Source organism: Nannobrachium achirus, assembly GCF_963921795.1.
Source record: "Nannobrachium achirus genome assembly, chromosome: 5".
Classification (NCBI taxonomy): Eukaryota; Metazoa; Chordata; class Actinopteri; order Myctophiformes; family Myctophidae; genus Nannobrachium; species Nannobrachium achirus.
The window spans coordinates 23509131-23519496 of record NC_137814.1 but is presented as its reverse complement, the minus strand read 5'-3'; the positions used below and the strand labels follow the sequence as shown (position 1 = coordinate 23519496).

General features: G+C 41.9%; 1 protein-coding gene across 1 annotated transcript; it reads right to left on the bottom strand.

Annotated features, from left to right (window-relative positions):
• Positions 1-5005: 5005 nt before the first annotated feature.
• On the bottom strand, positions 5006-9495 carry tmem236 (transmembrane protein 236; the record flags this gene model as incomplete). Its single annotated transcript, XM_080725644.1, has 4 exons — positions 5006-5646; positions 6980-7103; positions 8267-8339; positions 9239-9495. 4 exons carry the CDS (start codon positions 9493-9495, stop codon positions 5006-5008), a joined length of 1095 nt encoding a protein of 364 aa, XP_080581770.1.
• Positions 9496-10366: the final 871 nt, after the last annotated feature.

Below are 10366 nucleotides of genomic sequence, written 5' to 3'. Positions count from 1 at the left end.
CATCTCTGTTCATGTCTGCCATGTCATTTTCCGTGCAGCGCTCGGAATGTGCCGTGCAAACGCCATGGCTCTGGGTGGTGCCCGTGTCTCATTGAACCACACCGTGGGGGTACAGTTTTATGATAACCCTCAGCCAGAGTGATTATGTCACAGTAGTGCATACTGTTACATGGGCCACTGGTGGCCCGGGGGCCACGTATTTGATTTCAGCTCCTACAATTCTAAACATGCTTTAATTACTTAGCGTCTATATTAATAGCTTAAATTATGACTAGAATTAAAATTGGATTGTCCAATGTATTTCCATTTAAGTTCATAAAGTTAAAAAAAGAATATTCCGGATTCCAATAAAGAATTGCAAAAATGGCAGATCTACAAGCTCAAATTTTGAGCTTTTAAATCGTCTATTTTTGCAACTTTTGTGTGACATAGAATGACGAAGAAAAAAAGATTACGAGAAAAAAAGAAAGAAAACAGAGATAAGAGGTTTCTGCCCGACAGTTTATGCAACGCGGCCCTCTGGAATGAGAGTGGAAATATAGTGGCCCTCTCCATCATCAAAGTTGCCCAACCCTGCAGCAGTCTGACCATTCAAACTGCAACGATGTTGATTTGCATGCCTAGCCTTACCCAGGGGCGTCACACCAAATTCTGGGCCCTGGGTACAAGGATTCACTGCCCCCCCCCCCCCCCCCATGAATGTTAACTATTGAAAAATAGCAGATATACAAGCTCACAGCGCGGCACCGAGTGCCGCGCTGCGAGCTTGTACCGGTATATCTGCTATTTTTGAAAAATCGTGAAAATGTGTGCAAGAAACCTATGTCTAGGACCCCCAAGATGATATGTATTTGGCCCACGGACCCCGATCTCAAAATATTTAGTTCTAGGGACCCCCAGAAGCAAAATTTGAGTTAGAAATGTTCGCTTAAAAAATACATATATTCAAAGATTTTTTTCAAAAATAGCAGATCTACAAGCTCGCAGCGCAGCACTTGGTGCCGCGCTGTGAGCTTGTATATCTGCTATTTTTCAATAGCTAAAGTTACTAGGGCCCCTCCACCTTGGGCCCTGGTAACTCAGTCCCACTTTCCTACCCCTTGTGACGCCCCTGTATGCAGTGTGTCAATTAGTGTCCTGCATTTGGCATTGTGTGGAAGCATGGATGGTCGGATTCTGCCAATGTATTTAAATGGGAATGGAGTGTGTTTTGTTTTTTTTTTAAATCCACAAATCGTCGTTGTCGGGTGGAAACCTTGTATGTCCAAGACCGTGACTGTTGGCAGCCGTGATATGAAATTTTCATATCACGATTGTGACAAAATAAATCGCGATTTACGATAGTATCGCGATAATCAAGATCCATTATCCTGAGGCGGAATATTTGCCAAAGAATAGCAGATCTACAAGCTCACGACGTGTTGTGAGCTTGTAGATCGGCTATTTTTTGGCAAAGACATTTGATAGAGAGTGAAAAAGAGACTGTATCAAGTACGTAAATTATAAGTACCTTTTACCAATAGAGGGATTAAATCAGGGGTGTCAAACTGCCATTTCGCGGGCATTTTGCGGCCCGCGAAGAGGTCCAATGCGGCCCGCGACGGACCCCCGACGAACCTCTTTGAGAATTTTTTAAAAAATATATTTTTTGGACCTCCAAAAATGTAGTAGGCATGATCGCAATCGCGAAATTGAATGTTTAACCCCTGGTTTAAATGGTAGTGGTACCAGATATGCAGCTGAGCTCGGCAAATAAAAGGTGAATTGATCCCAGTGCATGACGGATGACGATATCACGATAAATTAAAACTCCAAGATATGATTATCGTGAGTGTTTTTTTATCACGATAAACGATAATATTGCGTATTGTCCCATCCCTAGTTTATGTGTGGCAGGACTGTCAGTCTAATCTCTCTTTTGGGTCTTGAGCTAAAAGTTTTGGGAACCACTGGCTTAGAGCAGCCAATATGGACTTTGGTTGTCGTATTCTTTATGCCTGCCTAATGTGCCAATCCATTCTCTGTTAAACCTTTATCCGATTGTCTGATTTGGGTTAATTATTTACCATGTTGTATTGACTGCACAGGGATATTCTCTTGAAGATAGATTCTCCCTCTTATCTCTGTTCTTGTGGATTAGTTGCCCCATGGTAAGTGAAGAACATGACGTTTCTGTAAAGCTGGTTCAACATGAGAAATAAAAATGGAGTGAACCGTTATCACCTTTAAAATGTTTAATGTAGTTACTATTAACAGATAAAAGTTGAAAGATAACATTGATACACTGACATTCATCTTTTTGAAAATTTAAACACATTTTAGCTCACAAAGCACCACAAAAAAACATCAATAAATACAACTTAGATGTAAGCAAATAATAAAAAAAAAGTGAATATGAAGGACCTGCTATAAATCCAAGTCAAATCTCAACCAGTGGACCAGTTGTCCGGATTTAAAATGAAGCAAACACGGAAATAAAAGTTCCTATGATTGGCCAGCTGTTGTGGTACCAAAAGCAACATGTTCTCCATAGGATTCCATTCATTTCCCCCCAACTTTTACATTAGATTTTCTTACCATAACATTGTCATAAATACATTATGGTTCCTGACGCTAGTTTAAAGCCTCATTTTCAATCACAATGATAATGATGATATGCGTTTTGTTAAAATATGGTCCCATTTATTTTATAATTGATTCTTCTTTGTGTGCTTTATTTTTGGCAAGCTCAAGACAATGTCCCAAGTATCCCTGCGGTTGCACGTGACTGTTGGCAGCCAACAGCATTCCTTGGGTACCATTGAAACAATCATGGCGGACACCCATATGAGGGCAAAAAAGCTTAATTTTCGCTCTGATAGAAACCAATGGGTCACGTGATGGGTCCAACCATCCATATTTTTTTACAGTCTATGATCTCAAATAACTCTATTAGTCCAAGTGTTGAATTTAGTTGCTGACCTGATGAAGATATTGACATGGAAACATTGTCATGTTATTTGTCTGCACCCTGTACTTCTTCTACACTTTGTTTTTTTATGTTGTAAAACATTTGCATTATAAATAATAAAAAGCTTGTTGAAAGTTAGAGACGGGTGCAAGTCAGTTCTGAAGTAATTCGATATGAGTCAAAATCGAGAAAGGTCAGGTCACAAGTGCTTAAATGAATCCTTCACCCCACAAAATACTAATTTTCTATTAACCTTTTAGCACCATTGTATAATCGTACCTCTGTACTGGTGGCAAACTGTTCATAAAGTATCCAATCAATCAATCAATCAATCAATCAATCAATCAATCAATCAATCAATCAATCAATCAATCAATAGGCTTCACAGGGTCAGTATTTAAAGATATATAATAATATACAATAATATACAAGACATCATCAACACTAGAAGCAATAAAACAAATATTCACAGTAAACAGTTGGGGGGTGGGTCATTTCTGGTGTTCAGCTTAGACTTTACAAGGACCAGTTAGAATTGATGGATATACAGTATTTATCTGGCAGTTATTCTACGGTTTACAGGGACTGTTCATACATTTTATTCTAAATAAACATTTTACAATAGAAGTTTACCAAAATCTCTATTGTCATTTTGGAATGCGACCCAAAATGATTCAAGGCTTTACTAAAGCAATCTAAAGTAATCTATAGAAAAAAAGTTGTTTTGTGGTAAAGTGTTCATTTAGTCCAATTCGAGTCCAAGTCTCAAGATCAGCCTATTCCCATAATCAAATATCCAGGCAAGTTTGGTAGTGCCAAACTTATTACCAAGGTTATATATAAAAATGAAAATAAAACGACAGACAGGCTAAACTAGGCCCACAAGAGTGATATATTTAATGTTGCTTTGTTCTCTAAATAAGCTATTTCAATGATCAAGATTTTGCTGAAGTCAAATCAGATGAAAGACTTAGGGTCGATTCACACTCTAATAAAGAGCCTAACTAATTTCGGTTCGGCAATGTCCAGACCCAAATATGGGTTTCCCCTCCCGGTTCGGGGGGGCGTCAACCGACTAAACTCGGCTCCACGGTGCTGCCGAAATGTTGTGACCTCCCGACTTAATTTCGGTGTCTTCTCATTCATTCAGCCCGGCTCCAAGTTCATATGCTCGGCTGTGAAGCCAAGGAAACAGCGGTCGTTAAGGAGGGAGACACGTCGACTTCCAATGCTTGTGTGGCCGTGCATTGAGCGTCGCAGAGCGGATACATTGTCAGCTGGTTCTCGCTCTGACACGCACGCACGCACGCACGCACGCACGCACGCACGCACGCACGCACGCACGCACGCACGCACGCACGCACGCACGCACGCACGCACGCACGCACGCACGCACGCACGCACGCACGCACGCACGCACGCACGCACGCACGCACGCTTAAACACAACTTTGCTAGTGTTCCGTTCCGTGTTTTCCACGACGAGTTGTGACTGTGTGATGACATGCATGCAGCAAGAGAGGCGACACGTCTATAATGTCAGCTTGTAGATTAAATGTTTTCGACAGAGCTCGAGCGTTTGTGAGTGTGAGAGAGAGAAGAGACCCCGTAACCCACTGGTGCTGCTGTCTGCTGGAGCTGCTACTCACTGGACCTCCAGTCATTCAGCGTACAGCGAGGACCAGTCAGATATGTATCTGCCCTGCAACGCTCATTCATCGGCCACAAACGTTGTCATGACATGGACCTCCAATATTTACAAGCGACTTCGGCACTACCCGTTAATAAAGTATGAATGGACTCCCCCCGAACTTAAATCATTTCGGGTCGGGGAGCCCTCCTAAACCGAAATTAGTTAGGCTCTTTATTAGAGTGTGAATCGACCCTAAGTTGCAAATAATTCAAGCCTCAAGTCCTGATCTCTTAAGTCTACAGCTCCGACCAACACTGCATCACCCGTGGTGCAATACAATAAATAAAGCAACTGTTCAACAGATAATTTCATATCTGTCCTTCTTAAAGAGGAAGAACACGCACATCCTATCCCAAAACCTTGCTAAAACATGCTCTCGCTTTTGAAAATCCTCAGCTTGGTCAGGCACGTGAAGTAGACATAAGTCAGGCACACCAGCAGGTTTTTCATTGGGTACAGAACGGGCGTCACATAACCAAACACAGCGATCAGGGCTACTCGCACCACAAAGAATGGCAGGTCCTGCAGAGCCACGCCAGCAGTGGACAACAGGGGGTTCTGGGGTGTAACGACCAGCCTGAGAGTGGACAGGAAGGCTAGGATGAAGACGGGAAACACCCACGCCGAGTAATACACCGACGTCTCACCCGCCACTCGCAGCATCTCCACCGTGTCTAGCCAGAACATGAGGCTATCAACAAACACCTCTGACCTTCCATCCCTGGCCCACAGGACACGCAGCGGCCCGGAGACGGAGAAGGACCGGGGCCGCGACGAATACAGGTAGGCAGTGCTGTTGGCGGGCCGCGAGGTAATGGTCGAGTGGCTGTGGGCGTCGTCCTGGTCCCTCCACCCCCCTGTGGTGCTGCCGCCGTTCCTGACTTCTGGCTGGCCCGCTGGTGACCCGTTCTGGCCTCTGTCAGAGTGCAGCTGGCCTGATACGGTGCTCACCTGTTCCAGGTGGGTGAGAACGGGCCCTGGCGAATCGAGGTCCACGTCTACTCCTGATGCCGGGGACACATGCACACAGTACACATGATAGTTATCGTCGTTGTCGGGTGGAAACCTTGTATGTCCAAGACCGTTCGTTTTGTATATATCATTTTAAAAATGAACTAAACTAGTGAAAATCGCCGATCTACAAGCATACAACGCCTCGCGCCGCGAGGCGTTATGTGCTTGTAGATCGGCTGTTTTCACTACTTTTGTGCGACAGCCTAATATGATGAAGCAGGGCTTTACTTGGTGAAAAAAAACGTACAAACTTGAAACTTGGAGATACAAGGTTTCTGCCCGACAGTGACGTTATGCTAAAATGTGTACATGCTAGGGTAAGACTGATCTTGTGACAATAGCAATTCACCCTTTGTCAAGTCCCGCCCATTGTCCAGCCCCTCTTCGCACCCATTGGTTGCTGTGTCTTGGTTGGACAAAAGTCCTTTCTCTCCATCCACTACCATTGCAATTCAGTTGCTTCTTATTGTTATTTTGTGTATTCAATTCTAATTTTAAAATTGGTTTCAGTAAAATAAAAAAGGAGCCTCTCAGGTGCAGTATAGTGACTGGGAATATTTTTAAATGTTTTTGTTACTCCAAAATGTTTTAGCAAATTCCACATAAAAAAGGCGGAACCAGGGCGGGACAAGGCAGGAAGAGCCAGCTGGTTGGTCAGTCAGGGACCAATCAGAAGGCTGACAAAGGGTGAATCCTTCTTAATTCATTGCAGTTGAGGTGATTTAAGGGACAGTCTGGTGGAACAAATGTAAAAGGAAGGCAAATTACTATCAGTGTCTAGTGATCCTAGAGGAGACATTGTGCAAATTGTATGAGCACTTCAAAACCTGGGCGCATATCCTTCAATAGTGTCAGTGTTGTTTTTTTACAGCAAATTTTGATTTAGTTAGTTTTAGTCTAATTTTAGTCGACTAAATATCACAAGATTGTAGGCAACTAAATCTACAGTGGATTTAGTCAACTAAAATGTATTTTCGCAGGCCTAGATGGTATCATAATGACTGATTTTACACTTGATTGCGTACTGAAAATAGCCGATCTACAAGCTCACAACGCGCTGCAGCGCAATGGAGAGCAACCAAACATAAAATGACTCTTCAGCACTAGTCCCTAACGTTTTAGTCTAGTCTAGTTTGTATTTTTTATTTAGTTTTCGCCAGTGAAAAAACGCAGTCGACAAACATTTTTCGTCATAGTTTTAGTCGACGAAATCAACACTGAATAGTGTTACAATTTACAATTTAGGAATTTAGCAGACGCTCTTATTCCAGAGTGACTAGATGTTGGTCCATCTTCAGCGATGCAGGGAAGTGTAGGCCTTACCTTGTCCGGTGAGATTGTATGGGCGGATCCTGTCTGTAATATCCACACAGATGAGAGAGAAGAGAACCAAGGAGACAGGCAATTCGGTGAAGTGATCAAACCTGTGGCCTCTATCCATCTGTACCTACAGTATAGCCCATAACAGGTAAAAAGACATTTGAACTGACAGTCAGAAACTATGAATATGTGGGATGGAAAAGGAAGAATTGAAATTGAAACTCTTCAATTAGCCTTATTCATGGCCCGCCCACTCAGCATCCCCCGGGTGCTGAAGTCACATTTTGAAGGGGAAAATCCTACTATAGCCTATAGAGTTAACACAGAAATCGCAAATTAATGCAATTTCCGAATAGTAAAGTATAAAATACGGCTAGCATGATCAAGAACACAAGATAGTAAAAGGCACAAAGCATTATAATTTACTTTACCGTTCGAAATAATGATTTGTTGGCTTTAAGTCCAGCTATTTCTGTTGTTTCCCCTTCTAAATTGATGTCAGCACCCGGGGGATGCTGAGAAATTTGCTGAATGGGCGGGCCGTGAATAAGGCTTATAGTGATTTGAAAGTGTTACAAATGTAATAAACCGAACCAACTTTTATTATCTGTGTAATAAAACACAGAAATATGTAAATGAATAAACACCTTAAACATGACATGAATAAAAGCATCTAATAATAACATTGTGACACCAACTCTTTGGTGAGATGCCATTATTTACGCCGTTACAAGTTTTAGAATAAAAAATGTCATTACAGAATGCAACCTTTGTGTTTGTGTTTAAACATTTCTCACTCCAGCGAGGAGAATGGCATGTGTTTGAGTTAATGGCCAACCTGTTATGTTCACCATGGGTTACTGAATAGTTACTGAATACCCACATTACTGTCTTGTGACAAGAGGCACATTTCCAATGCATTTCCTGAATTTAGTAAAGTTATCTTTGATCCTTTTCCATGTGAAGTGATGACAACCCCAGAAAAAAAAGTATTGGGTGGAAAAACAGGGTTTTAATAAGTCAAAGACACTTTAGAAATTTAGTAGAAGCCTTTCACACAGTATTCCTTTTTTGGTGTGGTTAACTGTCCTTGTGTCAGATATCGATGCCACATGAATTAACTATAATACCCTGACAACACCTTATTTTACACAAGGCAAAGTGGGTTTGTGCCAATGTGGCAATGAATGCAATATAGCTCTTGAAGGACCCCAACGAAGCATGACAGAAAACATAAAATCTCTAAATGTCCTGTGTGTGATATTACGTGATCAGTCTTGATGGCGTTACCTTGGAGCCAGCTATAAAAATGGCAAAACACGGTAGTGTACACAGGAGGACGTAGGCCAATGCAGTTGGCCTCCTGAAAAACAAAAATAGCAGTTTTTGAAAGCCGTCCAAGCACGACCAGTAATCATGCAAACAAAGCTCTGATCCTTCACAGCTTACAGCACATACATATTATACACCCTGACACAAATACCACTATTTGTTCTAAAACAAGGGTCTTCAACAGGGGGTCCTCAGAGTTACTACAGGGGGTCATCCAAATCTTTGGAAACTTTTCAAATTTTGTTATATTAACCACTTGAACCCTAGAGTCCATATTCTGAGAACTTGAGCCCAAAAATAGCAGATCTACAAGCTCACAACGCCCTGTGAGCTTGTAGAGCGGCTATTTTCGGCAAAGAGGTTTGGTGTAGAAGGGAAAAAGAAGTACAGAGTGAAAGGTCAAGTTTATTAAGTATTGACGGTTCAAGTGGTTACATATCTGAAAACACAAATTGGCCTCAATCCAAAATACACCGATGGTCCTGCTGTCAAACAATGAAACTATATGGAATCTAAGAGAAGGTTGTGGGGGTCCCTGCTTCATCTCTCTCTCTCAACCAAGGGGGTCCACGGCCTGAAAACATTGAAGACCCCCGTTTTAAAACAATAAATCACAATGAGCTATTTATTTTTTATTTATTTTTTTGTCATGGACATCACAATTACATTGGACGAACCAGATGCATTGATATGTGATTATAGCACACATGCTAATTCTCATCACCTGTCCACAGGAGGCTTTTCTATTTTACAAAAATAAAATCAAACACCCAATCAAGTACAATAAACATTAATACTAATCTAAAACCCAATCGAGTACAAAAACAATAATACTAATCTAAAACCCAGTCAGGTACAAACAATTATAATATGTGCTTACTAATAAGAACTAACAACAACGATTGAACATACAGTACATGCGCCACTCACCACTGTGTGATTTCAGTAATGAACCTGCGTTGCTTCAGGATGAGGTATTTCAGGGGAACCCACACCAGCAGTGTCACAGAGGTCACATAGGCGATGGACGCCGCCACCACCAGCCAGTAGGCCGTGGGGTCGCCTCCCCTCACGTCGTGCATGAGAGCCGCAAACCTCTCCATGACCACGAAGACGGGCACGCAGAGAGCGGCGAACTGCAGCCCCTCGTAGAGGATGAGCTTGACCGTCTTCCCCGAGAGCAGCATGGTCCCCTGAATCTATGTTCAGATCCTGCAAGAGTTACCAGACCGAAATAAAAAACAAAACAAGAAAAGAAAAGAAACGTCCCAGATTGACTCCCGCAAATGGAACCGGTGAACCCTTCGCTGGACTCTGCACAGTGACAACGCTTACTTTGCAGTGAAAACCGTATTCTCTTATTTTATTGCTGAGGTAATGAGGTATGCTCGTCATTTTATGGGCTCACAAAAGACGAGCACTCCCATCTTGTAACCTCAAGAACACACGAGTTCTCCTTGAGCCCATTGTTCGATGATAAAAAGGTGCAAGTGACTGTTACTTATCAGGCAATGTCACTGAGACCTGTCCAGTGTTGTTTTTGACAGCAAATTTTGATTTAGTCTTACTCCTAGTCATACTCATATGTCATTTAGTTTTAATCATCTGATCTGATTTTACACTTGGTTGCATGCTTAAAATAGCCGATCTACAAGCGTTGCGCTGAGCTTGTAGATCTATTTTCAGCACACAACACCTGAGAGCAACCAAACATACGTTTTCGTCTAGATTTTATTTTGTTGACGAAATTGTCAATATATTTAGTCTTAGTTTTAGCCATCACAGCTTAGTTTTTATTTAGTTTTCGTCAGTGAAAAAATGCAGTCGACAAACATTTTTCGGCATAGTTTTAGTCGACAAAATCAACACTGGATCCGTCTTTTCACAGACACAGAAGCTCCACAGAGCAGTGAGATGAGGGGGAAAAAGTAGCATACATTCCTAATATCAAACAGCAATAAGATAATAAAACATCTATCTGTGAAACACTATGAGAGAATTTTGGAAAGTCATTGGAAATGACTATGTAAATGTTTGAATCCAACTCCACATTAGGCA